At 44.3% G+C, this 18,880-nt stretch overlaps 1 protein-coding gene across 1 annotated transcript in view; it reads left to right on the plus strand.

Moving 5' to 3' along the window:
- The first annotated feature begins 524 nt into the window (after positions 1-524).
- Positions 525-18,880, plus strand: part of Suclg1 (succinate-CoA ligase GDP/ADP-forming subunit alpha) — a 29,307-nt gene continuing 10,951 nt past the window's right edge. The window contains exons 1-5 of the mRNA NM_053752.2: positions 525-633; positions 8,129-8,232; positions 13,130-13,246; positions 16,627-16,839; positions 17,087-17,144. Of these exons, the coding sequence (NP_446204.2) occupies positions 537-633; positions 8,129-8,232; positions 13,130-13,246; positions 16,627-16,839; positions 17,087-17,144 (589 nt within the window). The 5' untranslated portion in view covers positions 525-536. The remainder of the gene's footprint in view (positions 634-8,128; positions 8,233-13,129; positions 13,247-16,626; positions 16,840-17,086; positions 17,145-18,880) is intronic.

The raw sequence follows: 18,880 nt of genomic DNA on the forward strand, positions 1-18,880 counted from the left end.
CTCACTTTTTGTCCTTTCTTTGGCCTGCCGCTACTGCGAATTCGATCCCTATTACCAGGGGTAATTTCCGGAAGCTTACAGGGAAGGCAAGAGGAGTCTTATCTTCTCTGTAACAGGTCAGAAAAAACAAGGTGCAGGACCACGGTCTGGCACATAGCACTGCTCAGCGTTTGTCACTGCTTTTCCTGTGTGCCCACGCCAGAGTTTAAATCGCATCCAATACCTTCCCTTTCTGCATGCTGCTTACTCGAAAAATACATTTCCCAAAGCACCACGCGCCGGCCGGGCCTCGCATGGGCTGTCCCTCACATTGCCGTTATGTTTATGGTTACCCAAACCCACATTTAGAGAAGAACAGAGCTACTTTCTGCTTTTCGAACGGCATCTTTCCTTTTCTTTTCCACCAGTGACGTTCTTTGTTTGAGAAGAGATTCCGAGAAGAACAAAATATTCGGGCTACTTCTCTAGACACCTTTCTGCGCGAGCCTGAGCCCATGCCGAGGTCCTGGGGGGGTCCTGAGAGTGTCATTGGGGGAATGACCGCAGCGGTAGTTGCTGCGGCTGCCACTGCAACCATGGTCTCCGGCAGCAGCGGCCTTGCCGCCGCCCGCCTGCTGTCGCGCACCTTCCTCCGTGAGTCGTGCCGGCGGGGCTCTGTCTTCCATGCTTTCGTAGGCCTCGGGCTCCAGGTCCTGGCCCCTGCGGTGCCCAGGCTCTTCCGGGAGGGCCCTGGAAGGAGGGAGCCACGGGTCCAAACGCTAGTGGCAGACCTCAGGGGTGGTGGGGGCTTTGTCCAATAGGGTTGTGGATCGGCCTAGGCACTGTCTGCAGAGCGTCCTTCAGACCCGGGAACATATTGTAGTCCCCACGGTGACGAGGGGTGAGGTGGAGGTGGCCTCTGGGCTGGCCCTTACTTGGAGCCAAGGGTGGACAGGTTCAGGATGAACTCTTCTGGGATAGTAAGCCTCCGGTTGAAGAGGCTGTATTTTGTAAGGAAAGGTTCTACATTTGGAGTTGACCGTTCTGTAGAGTGGTAGGGCCAACGGAAAGGTGGTTTCTACACCCAGAGTCAGCGTGGCCCCTTGCAGGAGCGTAGAAGCTGTGGGTTAGCAAGCACTTTCACCAATGATGTGTCGCTCTTTACGAGGCTCCAATGAACACTTAAGTTTCTGAGAACTAACCTCCCAGGATTGCTACTCTCTCAGCAATGCTGACACTTGAAAATTATTGCTACGTTCAAAGTCTCTGTTAGGTATGTTAGGAAACAACTAGAATCGGCCACGTCGTGTTTGAAGTCTGGCTAACCATTCATACGTGTATACATTCATTCGTGTATAGTAGTCTTTTTTTTTTTTTTTTTAATGATTTCTTGATGGATGTGGTAGCCCAGGCATTAAATTCCTTCATTTGGGAGGCAGAGGCAGGTGTGTGGGTCTTTGTGGGCCTGGTCTACAAAGTAAGTCCCAGGATAGCCATAGCTGTTACACATAGAAACTTTGTCTCAGAAAAAACGAAACAAAAGAAACAAAAACCTACTAAACAAACAAACAAACAGCAAACACATCTCAGGTAATAGTGATTCGGAGACAGCGTGGTTTGTGAAGCACAGCATTGTTAGGCCTATCACTTACAGGAGAAATGATTGCCAATTAAAACTGTGATGAGTGATTGGTTGTCAGATTTATCCAGATCTAAGAGATGTTAAAAAGTAATGAGTGGCTTGGTTTCATTGTGCAGAGTAAGTGAGTCAGTTTACAACTCAGGAAAAGACACTCAAGCACCACTCTTTTCCTTGTGACATCTTGCTTCTTCTTGCATCAAATAGTAGGCGAGAGTATCCTAAAGTGTTCAAGGATAAGTGTGCACCTAGTAGCTGTACCTCATCGCCAGATCATTTGAGGACAAAGGTCTGACTTGATAACTTTGCCAATGCAAAAGCGTTGGGTCTATTTGGGAAAGTTTTTCTGGAGCTCCTTCTTGACCGATTAAAAGGATACTTGAATGTGTTCTAGATAGAAGGGAAGAAAGCGACTAGTTGTATCAGTAATTATGTGGTTGGTAGAGTTTGAACACTAGTGTGTTGGGTATGGGCCTAATCCAGCGTATTTGGAATCATTTGTGGGTTAAGATGTAGAACACCAGGTGTGCACACTGGCCAGTTTAATGGAACACCCATCGAAGAGTGGCTCACCTAGGCACCAGTGTCTTTCTCTGCTGGGGTCTTGCTGGTCCAAGACTCTGAACGAGCCTAGCCTCCATCCATAGGGTCTGCTGTTTTAATAGAATTTTTTTCCAGAAGAGTGTCTAGATGATTTGGTTCCTTAAGTTCATTCTTAGCAAAACTTGGCAACTGTCACTCCACAGAACTGAAGGTCTCTCTTCCTAGACTCCAAGATTGGAAGCCTAGAAGAGATTTAGCTTTCTGTTGCTGGAGTCATCTCAGACCTGAGTCATGCTATTAAAACTCTGAGGATCTAAGATCTAAACTAGGGTATTTTTGTATTAGTAATATTAGTTCTAAGGTTACAAGTGACTGTTTAATGTTTAAAAACCTCGAATTTGGCAGACCTTGGAATTCTCTCATATCTGCAATATTTCCATGCCACAGCAATGGCCATGTTGCCTTGCAAGTTGCTGCCTCCTCCCCTCCTCCTCCTCCTCCTCCTGTTCCTCCTTTTCCTCCTGTTCCTTCTGCTCCTCCTCCTGCTCCTCCTCCTCCTCCTGTTCCTTCTCCTGCTCCTCCTTCTCATCCCCTTCTCCTTTTTCTTTCTTGTCACAAATTATTTAGGCTCTTAGGTTAAAATAACTAGAGATGATAGGGAATCCCACCTCCACCCCGTTCTTAAATTTTAGCTGGTGGCACATAATGTGTTGAAGTCCCAAGTTTTGCAGTGTTGATTTGAGTTAGAAAGATAAAAAGACAAACAGCCCTAGATACTACAGGGCTCTATTGGAGGGCAACTAAGAAACTGCTAAGCTGTCCTCCACCCCACACATTAATGACTTATGAAAGAAGGGGACAATCCTGTTGACATGGGAAGAATAGATAATGAAAAATGAGAATAATTTCTGATGAGAAAGTGTATGAATTTTATAAGCATCATTGAGATTGAAATGAAGTTTTAAAAGAAACCTAAAAGTTTACTAGAGTCTTTAACAAATATCAACCAGGAGTTACTGTAAATCACATCTTTCAGAATGGTTAATAAGAACAGGTATTATTTTGATCCTTAGAATTAGGATAGATGATGTCAGAAAGTAGATCTTATAATTCAGCTAGTTCTTCTGTTTTGCCTGGCAAATGAGGAAACAAACCCAGAAAATTTCCCAGGTGCTGTCAAGAATGCTGGAAGCCAGGTCTGCTGGTGTGTGCAGTGTCGTCACATGTGTGCAGTGTCGTCACATGTGTGCCTTGGGAAGCTTGAACCTCCATGTGAGAAGCAGGACCTTTGTACTCTTAGTGATCTGTGGAGGAAGCATCCGTCAAGCTGCTACTTGCCTTTCTCCTGTCTCTGCCAAGTTATACAGGCTTATTTGCAGACCCAGGGAGTGTGTGGAAAAGGAGACTCAACAGCGATCTTTCCCTTTCTAGTCTCTGTTGCTATTTACACCAAGGAACTCAACGTTTAAGAAATGGAAGCCTGTATCCAAATGCATTGATGTACCCCTGAGAGAAGTGACTTGATTTTCTGGCTTCATAGAAACACTGAAGTTTAAAATGATTTCTCCTAGGTGTAGCAGAATAATTTTGAGTTTGCCACAGGGCAGGTATTTTGTTGTTTGACCAATTTATTGATTTTTACTTTATAACATTTCTAAAATCTTGATAATTTCTCATTGGTGATACACTATAAAACATTGCATACACTATTTTCATACTTAGTGCTTAAAAACAGGAGTGCTTTAAATTTCACAAAACATAGTGCGTGTGATCAACTAAGCCAATAGTATGGAATGCATCATCAATATGAGTGAATATATAGTTTAGTATTTGAATAGTCAATTGGGGGTAAGTAGTTGCTGAGGTACTCCCATGTATTTAGGTCTATTATGTAACAGCTTCTTCTGCAATTAAAATACTTCATCTTGTAGGATGAAACTCCTTAAGCAGGAAGGTAAACATCTATGAGTAGTTTCAGGAAGTCCCTAAAACTGACCAGATTTACTGTTAGAGTAAGCAATAAAAGCTGAGCCTTCCCCTCAGACAGAAGGGAGCCAAGCCACAAAGACTCTCATACCTGGAAGAGGCAGAAACAAGCCAAGCTGCTTGGAAGAGGTTTAGACCAACTGAAGCTCCAGAAACGGGCATGCGCCAGCCTATTGAGCTGCTGCAACTTGTGCAGGTTCCCAGCTTTATGAGATGTTATCCATCTCGGGTGGCCTTTAGTGCTGCAGCTATCTGAGAATCAGGTCTGTCCGGTCAGTAACCCCTCATCCGTTCTCCTGTAAGTAACTCCAGTAAACTTAGTGGTTCACCACATTGGACTTTGTTAGTGTTTGTACTTTGCTCTGTCCTGAACTCCCTATCTGGGATAAGTAGATGTGTGTGTTACATCTCCCCAGGAGAAGTTTTGTCACACAACAGGTCTCTTCACTTGGGGACCACAATAGCCTATGTTTTGCATATGTATAATTCATGTTAGTGCTATGATAGAGCAGGTTTGAGTGTTCCCCAAGAGTTCCCATGCTAGGAGCCTCCAGTGAGGTGGTAGAACTCTGAGAGCACTGAGATCGCCGTACCTAGAGGGGATTATTGGTAGTCTGCCCAGGTCACTTCTCAGTGAGTTACCAAGCATGGCTGTCCCAAGAACTTGACCAGTGCCTTGGCATCCTGTTATTTCCCTTGGTTTTCTGCCATGTTATATATGGGCAGAGGGGTCCTCACCAGAGCTGGACAGATAAGGCTGCCCTAAAGTGTGAGCTGAATAAACTGGCTTTCTTTTAAATTCGTTACTTTGTTAAAAGTCAGTTGTTTTGTTAAATCAGCTGCAGGTGGGCCAATACAGCTAATAAGTTTATATTTGTTAAATTCATGAATGCATATACATCAGTAAAGGAGGGAAAGGGGCATAGTTTTCAGAGTTGAATTGAGAAGTGTTTCTATGACTAGAGTTAGGTCATGGGTAAACTAATCTTAAAAGACCATGGTTCCAGTCCTACCTGGCAGATACCTTTTTCCCCAGTATTTACAGACCAGCCATCTTCTACGTGGTATAATTGTTACCTATAGGAGTTAGGGCTGACTGACAAGCCTGGCTCCTCTGTGAAAAGACCTTTCTTAGTACCCAGTCCCTTTCCTTGAGCATCTTATTTCAGTTTGTCCTTTTATAGTTTGTGCTTCTGGCTGTTTCAGAGGCAGGAGGTGTCTGTGGTGTAGGACCTGACTCTCTTAAGCACTCATGAACCTGTCAGAGCGGCCATTGATTTCTCACAGTAGTTGCTCTGCTCACACTGCAGCGGTGATAATGGAAGTAAGGAAGTGATTAGTGATACCCCACGTACTGTACCCTAGCCACTGATTTCCACGTTGTATATAAACTTTAATCTCACATCAGCTGGTGAGGTACATACTGTGGTTTTACTTTGAGATTACCCCATGCAAATGTTCCTCTGTGAAAAGATTCCCAGTTTATTTGTGAATGCTGCACAATCTGTGTGTGTAGAGGTCAGTTTATTTGTGTATAGAATGTGTATGAGGACAGCCAGTGAGATGATTCAGTGGGTAAAAGCACTTCCCACGAAAGCCAGCTGGCCTGAGTTCCGTCCATAAAACCCATGTAAAGGCGTAAGGAGAAAACTGACTCAACAAACTGTTCTCTGACCTCCCATGCTGGTGAAGAACCAATCTCCCTCCCTCCCTCCACTCTTTCCTTTCTGTCTCTCATTCTCTTTTTCTCTTTCTCTTAATGCACACGGAAAGCATATCTCGCTGGACTTATTTTAAAGTGTGAGCCTTATACTCTCTCTTTTTAGGGCAATGGTTCTCAACCTTCCTTATGCTGTGACCCTATAACAGTTCCTCATGTCATGGTGACCTCCAACCATAGAATTATTTTCATTACTACTACTTCATAACAGTATTTTGCTACTGTTATTAATTGTAATGTAAATATTTGTGTTTACTAATGGCCTTAGTCTACTCTTGCGAAAGGGTCACTTAGCCCCTCCCCCCAAAAAAAGATTGGTTGTGACTCAGGTTGAGAACTACTGTTTTAGGGGAAGATTTACCTTTGTGCTAATGAAGGATTTCAGGAATGTAGCAGGCACTTTGATACCTACTGGTGTCATTTCATGTTAATGCCACACCCTTCCTGTGAGCAGCTATTAGCCTGTTTACAGATGGGAAGATCAAAAGTGAGGCCTTGATTGCAGTTCTGGGCCTGTGTAGGTAGGACATACACACCTGCACAGACCTGCTGGTTTCTGAAAGTGATCCCAGTTGCTCATGGGGACAGTTCCAAGGCTACACTGGGCAGTTGTTTGAGCTCAGAGGTGGCCCAAGCTGTGGCCCCTAATAGCTCTCGCCATCAGCATATTCTTGGTGGCCAGCTTCAGACTTTCCGCTGGCCTGCTGTTTAATTTAGCGTGTTCATTTTTTATCTTCATTGCTCTACTGTTATCGTCTACTGTGCTTCTTAGCCTTATCAGTATGTCCATGAGCTAAGGGCAGGGATGATCCGAGTGACAGCCCCATGCTCTGCTGCACAGTGCAGTGCGCTCAACCTTACAGGCTTTGAACCCCAGTGACCTGCTCAGGTCAGGTGCTTGGCTGTTCCCTGTGCCAGCACTGGGCTGCAGAGTGCACCCACAGCCCCCTGCTCAGCATAGTCTGGTCCAGGAGTACAGCTGTCTGTGTATGTGCAGGGCACTTTCTGAGAGGTACAGGCTGACGTCTGTCCTTCCTAGGTCTCCAGATATCTCTTCTGGAAGGTGCTTCTTCAGTTGTGGCCCAGGAGGTCTGATGACTGGAAAGCCCCTCATAATTGTGAGCCCTGTGCCCTTTGCACTAAATTTTGAAGTAAGAGTTGGTTGTAGTAGCTACTTGGACTTTCTCAGTCTCCCTTGAGGTGGGTTGCCAAAACTGACTTAGGTGTGTTGTTTTTCTTCTCATCTACTTTGGAACTCATCTTGATTTCTCTGCTTAATATGTGAGGTTCTGAATCCTACATCAGAAGGGTTCAAACAGAGTGATCTTGGGTTGTGTTGTAGCAAGATTTATACCAGGACTTGGCATTCCCTGCGTTGCTGTTACTGAGTAATAGCTAGAGCGTCTCCTTCATTCCTGAAGTATACCTCCTAGCCCAGCTGGTGTCCACAGGGGCTCATGGCCTAGTGGGGTGAGACATAACAAACATTAGTAGGAATGATTTCAGAGTTTAATTGAGACCATTGAATTTGAATCCCACGGTCCTTTATGGGGAATGAAAATTACAGATTTCAGCTTTTCTTTCTCAGTTCAGATAGTGCTAGAAGATTGTGCTTCGAGGTAACAAAGGGTCCTGGGTAGAGAGCAACTTCTTTATGTTTGTTTTCCTAGTTCACACCCAAATTCACCTGCCTTCATTTAAGACGTGGTTTTAAGTTGGCTGTGATCACAGTGTTGCTCTTAGATTAGAAGACTTTGTTTTTATTTATTTTTTATTTTATTTTTTTTTAACTTGAGTATTTCTTATTTACAGTTCGAGTGTTATTCCCTTTCCCGGTTTACGGGCCAACATCCCCCTCCCCCCTCCCCTTCCTTATGGGTGTTCCCCTCTCAACCCTCCCCCCATTGCCGCCGTCCCCCACCAGTCTAGTTCACTGGGGGTTCAGTCATGGCAGGACCCAGGGCTTCCCCTTCCACTGGTGCTCTTACTAGGATATTCATTGCTACCTATGAGGTCAGAGTCCAGGGTCAGTCCATGTATAGTCTTTAGGTAGTGGCTTAGTCCCTGGAAGCTCTGGTTGCTTGGCATAGTTGTTCATATGGGGTCTCAAGCCCCTTCAAGCTCTTCCAGTTCTTTCTCTGGTTCCTTCAATGGGGGTCCTGTTCTCGACTTTGTTTTTAAAACATTGGGTCATTAAATTTAATTTGTGGTTCAGAAGTGTGGGGAGATTATAATGTTGTCATATTTTCTTTACTTCTCAGTGCAACAGAATGGAATACGGCACGGGTCTTACACAGCCTCTCGGAAAAATATCTATATTGATAAAAATACGAAGGTTATTTGCCAGGGTTTCACAGGCAAGCAGGTATGTGCATCTACTTTTTTATTTAAAGTGCAGACTATAGATGTAAAATCTAATGTCTTTTTTCAGTAACACAGAAATAGTAAAATATGATGGCACAGGACTGTACCGTATAGAAAGGGGATGTGTGTCAGGAAGAAGTCAGGTAGTGTGGTAATCCTGTAAAGTGGACATTGTGTTTAAACTCAGTTTGAGAATACACAGGAACCATAGTGTCAGAGACACTGTCTTTCAGCAAGTACAAGACTCCTGGTTTTCCTCCAACAGATTAGTGTTCCTTTGAGCACTAGGCAAATAGACTATGAAGAAAAGCTTGTGTTAAATGTGGAATCCACATCTCAGTGTGGAGACATACACAAATACAGAGACGCTCCAGAAAAGTGTGGGCAGATGAACCAGCACAGGACTTTTCCCACTGTGTCCTCTGCCTGGGGCGAGTGGTCTCTGAAGAAGCCAGAGGGTTAACTTGCCCTTGAGTATTTGAATTGGTTCTCTTCTGTTCACACCTCCTCTCCCTACTTCTGTCATAGAATTTGCATACTTGAAATGTACCTACAATTTGATTTTGCAGTAAAACCATCATGAGGCTCCTTTCCCTCTTTCCAACCATTCTGCCCACCAGGAATCCTCTGTTAAGTTGGCATATGTCCTCCAGATTAAAAATACAGGTTTATTTCTGAGGAATGAGATGGTAAACTTCAGTATTTCTCAATTTAAAAAAAGTTACATAGTTATATAGTGAAGAGGTAGCCCTGGAGAGGACAGGGCTTGTATTTGCTTTTCGGACTTATTTCTTGTGTGTGTGTGTGTCTTATTACAAAGTCATGTACAAGTGTTTTGTATTTATACAATGTGTCTCTTGCCACATTGTACTGTAGGACTGTTCTGATACAATGTAATTCAGCAAAGGAGATGCAGGCAGTCTTAGAGACCAGCTTGTCAAGCCTTATCTGCAGGGTGCCAGCAGATGCCACCAGCTGTTACAGACACCATGTTCAAATACAGGCATCCTGACAAGGAAGATGCACATCCCGAGGTGGACCATGCATCTGCCTCCTCCTTTCCAGCAGGCAGTCTGATTTTGTGTATGTTATAATAGCATATAATTAACCTATAATCTAATTGCTGAGGAAGCTCATTATGCTTGATTTCTTTTTTCTGTTTGTTGAATGACATTTTGTATGACTTTTACATTTTGTGAAATGCTTTATGATATTCTTGTGACACTTTAACCTCTGATATTTTTGTAAGATGTCAGATATCCATGTATAAGCACTATTTGGAACTGAGTCTGCGTCCTAAATTAATGATTTATTAAAGTCTTTGCATCTGGGGTTGGTCTTGCTATTGTTTTTGCCTCCTCAACCACCTTCTTTCCTTCCTTCTTTCTTTCCTTCCTTCTTTCTTTCCTTCCTTCCTTCTTTCTTTCTTTCTTTCTTTCTTTCCTTCCTTCTCTCCTTCCTTCTTTCTTTCCTTCCTTCTCTCCTTCCTTCCTTCTTTCCTTCCTTCCTTCCTTCCTTCTTTCTTTCTTTATTTCTTTCCTTCCTTCTCTCCTTCCTTCCTTCTTTCTTTCCTTCTTTCCTTCTTTCCTTTCTTCCTTCCTTCTTTCCTTCCTTCCTTCTTTCTTTCCTTCCTTTCTTCTTTCTTTCCTTCCTTCCTTCCTTCTTTCTTTCCTTCCTTCTCTCCTTCTCTCCTTCCTTCTCTCCTTCTCTCCTTCCTTCTTTCCTTCTTTCCTCCTTTCTTCCCTTCCTTTTTTCTTTCCTTCTTCCTTTCCTTCCTTCTTTCTCTCTTTCTTTTTCTTTCCTTTTTTGTTTTTAAAAAGAGTCTCCATATATAGCCCCAGGTAGCCTGGAACTCACTATAGTTCCTGTCTTTGAACTCATATAGATTTGCCTACCTCTGCCTCCTGAATGCTAGTTTTCAGATCTTTTAGTTCTCTCCAACTAAGCTGTTTCTCATTCACCTTCCTTGAGTTTTCATTTTTAGTAATTGTGATTTTTAATGGTCTCATTTTTTTGGTTGGACGTTGAGCTGAGAGCCACAGAAGCTTGAGGATTGACACACTGGTTGCTTTCTTGTTCACATAGATGAGGAATGCTGTATGGTAGGGTTGATTCTAGCCATGAACATTGCCAGTGGGTGCTGCAGGATTTCTTTTCTGGCTCTTAGGGGCTGCAGAAATTATTCCTATTCTAAACTGTGTACTGGCTGGTGGTAACATGAAAACTATGGGAACGAGCTTATTTGGAATGGAAGCATTACTTTTATTTAATAACACAGTAGGACTAAAAAGATGGTTTCATTAGCATTTACCTGAAAGTGTAATCCGTTACCTGGAAGTCTAGGCCATTGCTTCTCAGACTCTCTGGAGTAAAAGGATCTGTTGATCTAATGTGATCAGTACTTTTGTGAAGCCCAGTAAACCTTAAAGAAGTTCCACACTGCTTGCAAAGATTCTCATTATTTCTTAATGATTTTTGTCATTCTCTCACCTTTGGGATCTTTTCCTTCTGTCTTGCTCATCTGTCACTTTTGATCAGCTGCTCTGTAGACTGTACATGGAATAGCACTGGTTAAAGAGAGAGTGCAAAGCACTGACTGACTTGTGGCTCTTTCTAAAACTCCCATCAGCAGCTTCAAACTGGTTGCTTAATTTGAGTTTGCTAGTAAAACGAGAAGTTTACTTGAAAGATTTCTAAAGTCCTTAGAGCCATCATTTTTATGCATTGAATAATTAAGAACTTGCGTAGTTGGCTCATCAGTGTTAGGTCCCTGTCCAGTGACCACGCAGACCTTTTCACTGTTGATCGGTCGCTGTGGAGTGTCTGCTGTATGTAATGTGTTAAATTAGGTGCCATATCGCAGCAAGAACAGTGGACAGACATTACTGTCTTCAAGGACTGTGCCTCAGCTGAGAGAAGGACAAAATCCATGACTAAATGAGGTGGTACACTACAAAGTATGATCACTACGGAAACACAAGCCAAGGGAAGGGACAAGAGTGTCCTGTGTGGAGTCATGTGGTTGGCATGGGGGCCAAGATTTTATATCAGTTGGTGGGGAAGGTTTACTTTCAGAGTCAGGATGGAAAGGATATGTGTGAGTGAATCATGCACAGTGCTCAGCAAGGCCGGCAAGCAGGCAGCAGACGTCAGGCAGGCAGGCAGGCAGGCAGGCAGGCAGTCAGGCAGGCAGGCAGTCAGGCAGGCAGGCAGTCAGTCAGTCAAGCAGTCAGGCAGGCAGGCAGGCAGTCAGGCAGGCAGGCAGTCAGTCAGTCAAGCAGTCAGGCAGGCAGGCAGGCAGGCAGTCAGTCAGGCAGGCAGTCAGTCAGTCAGTCAAGCAGGCAGTCAGTCAGGCAGTCAGGCAGGGAGTCAGGCAGGCAGGCAGGCAGGCAGGCAGGCAGGCAGGCAGGCAGGCAGGCAGGCAGGCAGGCAGGCAGGCAGGCATGTGCCATGGAAGCTCCAGGCTAAAGTGCTGCAGTCAGATATCCTTAGCAGTAAATGAGGACTGACAGATATAGGGTCTGCCATGAGGAAACGGTGTGTGTTAACTTTCACAGTTAATGAACTAGAAAGAGATGGGATTTTCCTCAGACGTTATAGTATAACTCTTGCTGCTATGGGAAATAGATACAAAGGGAGGAAGGACACTGAGCTTCTAGGAATTGAGGTGATATCAGCCAACATAGTTCCCAGCAAAAGGTAGGACAGAGACTAGCCGTTTTGAGGATAGTGGTGAGATTTACTAATGGCTCGAGAGAAGTGAAGAGCTAGAGTGGGAGAGAGAAGAATCTAGTGTGATTTCATGTTTTGAGTCTGAGCATCTCCGGGAGTGGAGCTGTCAGCACATAGAGCTGGTTCAGAGGAGAGTGGTCAGGGCTCAGCTTGAAGAGTTCAGTCAGATGCCTACTTGCTCTCCAGAGAGAGAGGTGGGCACATGAGTGTGTGGTTGTAGGCAGAGGTCTTGGCTTGTTGTGTGAGGGGTATGAATGGCGAAGGTCACCATAGAGATTCTACCTGCTGCCTTGGTAAGGGTGGCATCCCAAAAAGCATTGGCTGAGATGGAAAAGAGAACCAGAGGGAACAGGAGGAAACAGAGGCCTAAATGTTAGTGGGAAAGGATCTCCCAGTCTCCAGAGCCATCATCCTTGTTACAGTTTGGTGGGTTTAGGGGCGGGTGTAGTAATGCATGTTGAGGGAAGAACCTTGCATGATGGTCTCCCATAACAAGGAAGCCCCGTGTCCCAAAGGCCAAGTAGACTGTCAGAAAGTGAGTCACAGGGAATGCAGGAAGTAGCAGGGAAGTCTAAAAGACCCACTGAGGAGTGACTGATCCTTAAAGACCGACCAGTTAGCACAGCCTTGGGTTTTCTCTAGTTACTGTTTGGCTGTGTGTGTGTGTGTATGTGTGTGTGTGTGTGTGTGTGTGTGTGTGTGTGTGTGTGTGTGTGTTTACATGAGTATGTATGTCATGGTGGTTGGTAGTAAATTAGAGTAAACCAAGTTGTAGTTTTGCTATCTATATAATTTAAGGGGAAAGAGCCAGGGTTGGATAAGTATAATGATCCATCATGGATTTGCCATTGGGCAAAGTGGGGTACAAGGAAATGAGGAACAGGAAAAATGAGATGGCCTTTTAAACAAGTAACAGTGTTCCAGATCAGCAGGGAGTGGAAAAGGACTCTCCGGCGGCTGTTTTGGCTTTGCAGAGGCTGGTTTTACTTGAGGGTTGGCAGCAGTGTTGACTAAGTGGGTGAAAGGGCACTAAGTGGGTGGGTTTGGGCTCTCGCCCGGGAGCACTTAACATGCTTGGTTTTCCTTCCCCATGTTGCTGAGAGTGCCTTTGCTTCTCAGCTGCCTTTGTCTGCCTCTTTCATGGCTCTCGTGCTTTCTCCTCACAGGGTACCTTTCACAGCCAGCAGGCTTTGGAGTACGGCACCAAACTCGTGGGAGGAACCACTCCAGGGAAAGGGGGCAAGAAGCACCTGGGCTTACCTGTCTTTAATACTGTGAAGGAAGTAAGTAATGGTTTCTGAGAAAAAGAAGCAGGGCAGAGACAGGCAGCCTCTGGGTAGAAGTCTTTTAACTGTGTGCTTTTTGCCTTTCTATCTGGATAACCAGTGACCTAGAGAAATTGTGATTGTGGTAAAATCCAGTAGTGATTTTTGCAAGAGATGTTTATCATCTGTTAAAGGAAGCTTCATGGCCTGGCTTCTGTCTGGCGCCTTAGCTCCTCCTTCCTGCCTTTCTTCCAGCAGCAGTTTCCAAAACTCTGATTCTCAGTGGACTGTCAGGCAGCAGTGGTGTTGGGTGCTTTGTGCACATTGCCCAGCCAGGCCTGACATACCCCCACAGCAGCGCCCTTAAAGGAAGCCCGGGTGCTGCTGATGCAGAGGCTGAGGTCCTGTCTGAGACGGGGCAGGCTTAGACTGTCCTGTGCCATCAAACTGTTTTCAGATTGACACGGTGCAGATCTGCTTCACCAGTTGCTGACTTCTTTAAACTGATTTTTTTTCAGGAAGTTTAAAATGTAGAAGTTACAAATAGAGGGTTTTTATATAGGTTTTTAGGTGGATCAGTCTTTTTTTCCCTTTCAGTTTTTAGGCTTTGTAAACTAGTAGTTTTGTTGAATCAGTTCATATGTTATTCATTGTGACCCAGGCACATGTGCAATTTAGATATCCTAAGTTCCTTGACAAATAGTTTCTTACTTTCCCATTCAGCTTCACAAAGAACTTTCTGATTGAAGATTAATACTATTGATTGTGTAATGACTCCCATGTGCACAGTACTTGTTGCCAATGTCTGGAAGTACTTGTAGCTTTAAGATAGAATCTGGGGATTTGTATCTTCAATGATCTGGTTGGTCCTGACCGTGATTTCCATCTTTTGCTCAACTCCCTTCTATTGTTGCTTTCCCTGCACCACAGGGTCTTCGCATTAGCCCAATATAGTCTTGAAGCCATGATCCTCTAGTCCAGTGGTTCTCAACCTTCCTAGTGCTTGGACCCTTTAACACAGTTCTTCATGTTATGGTGACCCCAGCCAGAAAATCATTTTTGTTGCTACTTCAGAACTATGCAAATATCTGTGCTTTCTGATACTCTTAAGATGACCCCTGTGAAAGGGGTTCTACCCCAAAGGGGCCGTAACCCCCAGTTTGAGAACCATTGTTCTAATTAGTATCCGAGTCCCGAGTGCTGGGATTATAGGCACATGCTACCACAATAGGCCTATCATTACACTGTGAAAGAATAAATTATTTCTAATCCTTCATGTCATTTATAGGTAACTGTCAGTGTCCTTGGACTGCTGTTTGGACACAGTTGAGATGATACTACTTATTGGAGATATAGTGGTCCCAAACTCAGTCTCTGGGAGCATGGACTCATTCAGGGTGATTCTTGAAGACCCTGTCTTGTGGTCTTTCCTCTATGTGTGCCTATATATGCTGTACTTTTGTATTTAAAGTTTGTGTAAAATCCCTTGGTACAACCTTCCAAAAACATTTTGATTATAGAAATCACCTGCTGTAGCTGTATTGAGCAGACACTTTGGAATCAGATATACTCAGGATTAAGTATTGGCTGTGTTCTTTCTTGGCTATGTGATTTAGTGTGGTAATTTACTATATTTTGTCTGGTTTGAGACAGGGTCTCTAGGCCGCCTTGGCTGGCCTTAAACTCAGAGACTGCCTGCTTCTGGTGCTGGCATTAAAGGTGTGCAGTGCCATACCTGTGGGGCTTACTAGGTCGTGATCACAGCATCTTTTTTTTCCCCTTTTAAAAAAGTCTTGGCAGTCTCTTATATATATACATATATACACACACACACACACACACACGTGTGTGTGTGTGTGTGTGTGTGTGCATAATATATGTTGGTCATTTTCATGCCCTGTTCTTTCTCATTGGACAGAACCCTTCTTCCCAAGGAATCTCCTTCCTACTTTGAGTCTTCTTGTGTGTGACCCGCTTAGTTTCATTGGAGTTGCTTTTCTTACCTGGATTGGAGGCAAGGGTAATAACTTATCAGTGGCTACAGCACTGAAGAAATGACACCCATTCCTGCAGCAAACATTAACTGCTGTTAGTCCTTTGGGGAGGGGTGAGGCCTCATTCAGAATCTTGGTTTGTAAACTGGAATATTATCTCCTGAAGCCTGATGATTCCTGCTCAGAGCCTTCACAGGCCTGTTGTGGGACGAACGGGTGCTGCCACTCTTGTAGTCAGAGCATCCGTTGTCTCTGTGGCTATGGGAATTCCATTAGAATAGGAGGCATGGCCACACAGAAAGGTGGATGGGAAGCTGGGCTTTGTGGTACGGGTCTCTAATCCCAGCAGAGGTAGATGGGTCTCTTGAGTTCAGGACAGCGTGGTCTACATAGTGAGTTACAGGACAACCAGGGCTACATAGAGAGACAAATGCCTTAAAAAACTACAACAGCAAAACACCCAAGCCCAAATCAAAGCAGAAGTTGGGTGTGCAAAAGCCACATATGAATCAGGTTATGAGCAAATTAAGAATAGTGGTCAGATGGACATTTGCAGCATGGTGGGTGACAACATTAAAACTTAATGCTTATTTAACCCACATTCTTACTCTGTGGCCATGTATGTATTTGCACATGGTTTGATTTGTTGAGTTCTAGTATTTATTAAGTAAGAAATGTCAAGTAAGAACACTCCACTTAGGCACTGGGGAAACGGCCCAGCATGAGGTTGAGAGCATTTGATGGTCATCTGGGAGATCAAAGTTTGGTCATTTTCCAGCAACCACACTGGACTCCTGACAAGTAACTATAACTCAAGTTCCAGGAAATCCAACATCCTCTTCTGACCTCGGAGAGCACCTGTATGAATGTAAGCTCACACACGTGTGACACACACACACACACACACACACACACACACACACCCCATAAAAATAAACCTCTATACAAAGGAACACTTACTGTTTGTTGGCAGTCTTTACCATGGATTTAAAACAGATGCCGAAAGGCTAGAGTCTGAAGACTTGGGCTCCCTGGCCCTGGGTCTCCTAAGGAGAAATAGTTTGAAGCTGGATAGGTGCCACCGGATCTTGTGAGTCTGGGGAGGAAGAGTGAAGCTGGGCATAGCCTCAGGGAGGAGGGAGCAGGGGTGCAAATCAGGCAGAGCTGTCAGATTTACCAACTGTTTATAGGGTAAGACATACAGAGCCCTTACCTTCACAGTGGCATTCAGAGGACAGAGAGGAGGCTCTGCTTGGACTCTGCTCTTTTTTGACTATGGCATGCGTGGGCTAGAGAATGGGGGAATGAAGAGAGCCTGCCTGTGATCCCTTCCTAAACATTAATTGAATTAGGCTGTTGAATATATTTTATTCATGATTCCATTGGTTGTGATTAATGTTTCAGGCCAAAGAGAAAACAGGAGCGACAGCTTCTGTCATTTATGTCCCTCCTCCTTTCGCTGCTGCCGCCATCAATGAAGCAATTGACGCAGAGATTCCCTTGGTTGTGTGCATTACTGAAGGTATTCCGCAGCAGGACATGGTGCGGGTCAAGCACAAGCTGACACGCCAGGGGAAGACGAGGCTAATTGGGCCAAACTGCCCCGGTATCATCAACGTGAGTGCAAGACAGGAGGGAAGCCCACATTTTGTGTGTCATGAGGCTATGGCTTTTAATTAAAGCCATGTGTGTATGCGTGTGTGTATGCGTGTGTGTATGCATGTGTGTGTTTGTATGCATGTGTGTATGCGTGTGTGTGTGTGTGTGTGTGTGTGTGTGTGTGTGTGCACGCCCACACATGTGTCACTTAGGAGTTAGAATTTTCTTTGGAACTTTTCTGAAACTGAAATTTACTTTCCTCCAGCCTGGAGAATGCAAAATCGGCATCATGCCTGGCCACATTCACAAGAAAGGAAGAATAGGTGAGTGAATTTGTTACTTTCTGATAGATTAAAAAATAAAAATTCCGTTTTCCTAACTCAACTCATAGTCACTGTGACTGTAAATAAATGTGTCTCTGTAATAAATTAATTTTTTTCTTACAATGAGTCAGTGATGTATCTCAAATATAATGGGCCTCTATTAGGATCAGTGGTAGTTCTGCAGAGCCAGTGAGGATCTGGGGGAGGAAAGTCGTGATCCTTTTCTGCTCAGACTCTGGGTTCTTCTGTTTTCTGTGTCCTGTTTTCAGGTTTGAGCGTTAGGAATAAGGCTACCATACAGGCCTTGCTATGGATACATCTTCATTTCTGATGGACATTTACAAGAACATACATGAAGTATGTTTGACTTTTAAAGAAGTTGCCAGATAATTCTAGACATGTCTGTGCTGTTTTGTATTCTGTCAGCAGAGTCCTAGTTACCCTTTGTCCTCCAGGGTTCTTGTCTCCAGCAGACTGGGGCTTGCTCTTTTGGGGATGAAACGGTGTCACATTGGCTTTTATTGTGATGTGCCTGATGTGCGAGGTGAAAGAGAACCTTCTCAGTCTTTACTCTGGATCGGGGTGCACTTGGAGGAGCACACGCACAGAGGCAGGCAGTGACTGTGGCTTTTAGTCTAACTCAGGTGCTGCCTGTCCTGTCCATGTGCTGCCTGGGGTCTGTCCTCACATTCTACCCAGTGACTAGTGAGCAAAGAATGGGATGGGGGATGGGGCTAGGGGTCACCACTCCAAGGAGAAAAGGTCACTGCTCCAGTGCATTCAGTTCCTAGAATAAAGAAAGATCTGGGCCTTTGTATGAACAAAACTTTTACTGGATGGGGAGGATTAAAACAGTCACATAGAAGTTTTTCAAGATGGGAGAGATGAAAGAATTTTAATTTCTTGCCCCAAAATATAAATTTTGTAAGATTTGATTAAAAAGATGCATATTTGACATTTCTTATCAATCCTCGTTTTTCTTTCTTTCTCTCTCTCTTTCTTTCTTTCTTTCTTTCTTTCTTTCTTTCTTTCTTTCTTTCTTTTTGTTTGCTTGTTTCTTTCTTTCTTTTTTAACCAAGACAGGGTTTCTTCATGTAGCCCTGACTGTCTTGGAACTCACGCTGTAGCCCGGGCTGGCCTTGAACTCAGATCTGCTTCCCTCTTCCTCCCGAGATTAATGCATGCACCACCACCGTCCAGCTTTCTTTCTTTTCTGTTTGCTTTTTGTATTTATCCTTTGTTTTTCTTATAAACACTGTTTTCTTAAAACTCATTAAGAAGCTGGCTAAGTAGCTAATCCTGAGGTAGGTTTCTCAGTAGCATTGTTTAAGGTGAGCCCACCTTCCTAGGGGTGGTTTGTTTGCCTGGAGATTTACCTGGCCCCATTGGAGTGTTAGGTCAGCATCCAGGCCAGACATTGCCATTCTCTTTATCTGGAGTGGCTTTCTCTTAATAGGCCCTCATCGCTGCCTTAACATTCTGCTTTTCTAAAGATGTAGTGGGAATCGTGTAGGACCAGATCAGAGATCAGCCCTCCCAAAGCCCTTTCACTATCTTTGGCCTCTAGCAGGCATGAAGCTACCAAGAGGACATCTCTGGCTTTAGTCAATAAAGAAACAGCTTACATGTCCTTGGGATCTTTGTACCCGAAGCTTGACCATTTCTACCTCATGTTCTTATCATCTCTGTTCCCTCAGAAGAAGTAATCCTAACTTCCATTATGGGATTGAGATGAC

Source organism: Rattus norvegicus, chromosome 4, assembly GCF_021556685.1.
Source record: "Rattus norvegicus strain SHRSP/BbbUtx chromosome 4, alternate assembly SHRSP_T2T, whole genome shotgun sequence".
NCBI classification, from domain to species: domain Eukaryota; kingdom Metazoa; phylum Chordata; class Mammalia; order Rodentia; family Muridae; genus Rattus; species Rattus norvegicus.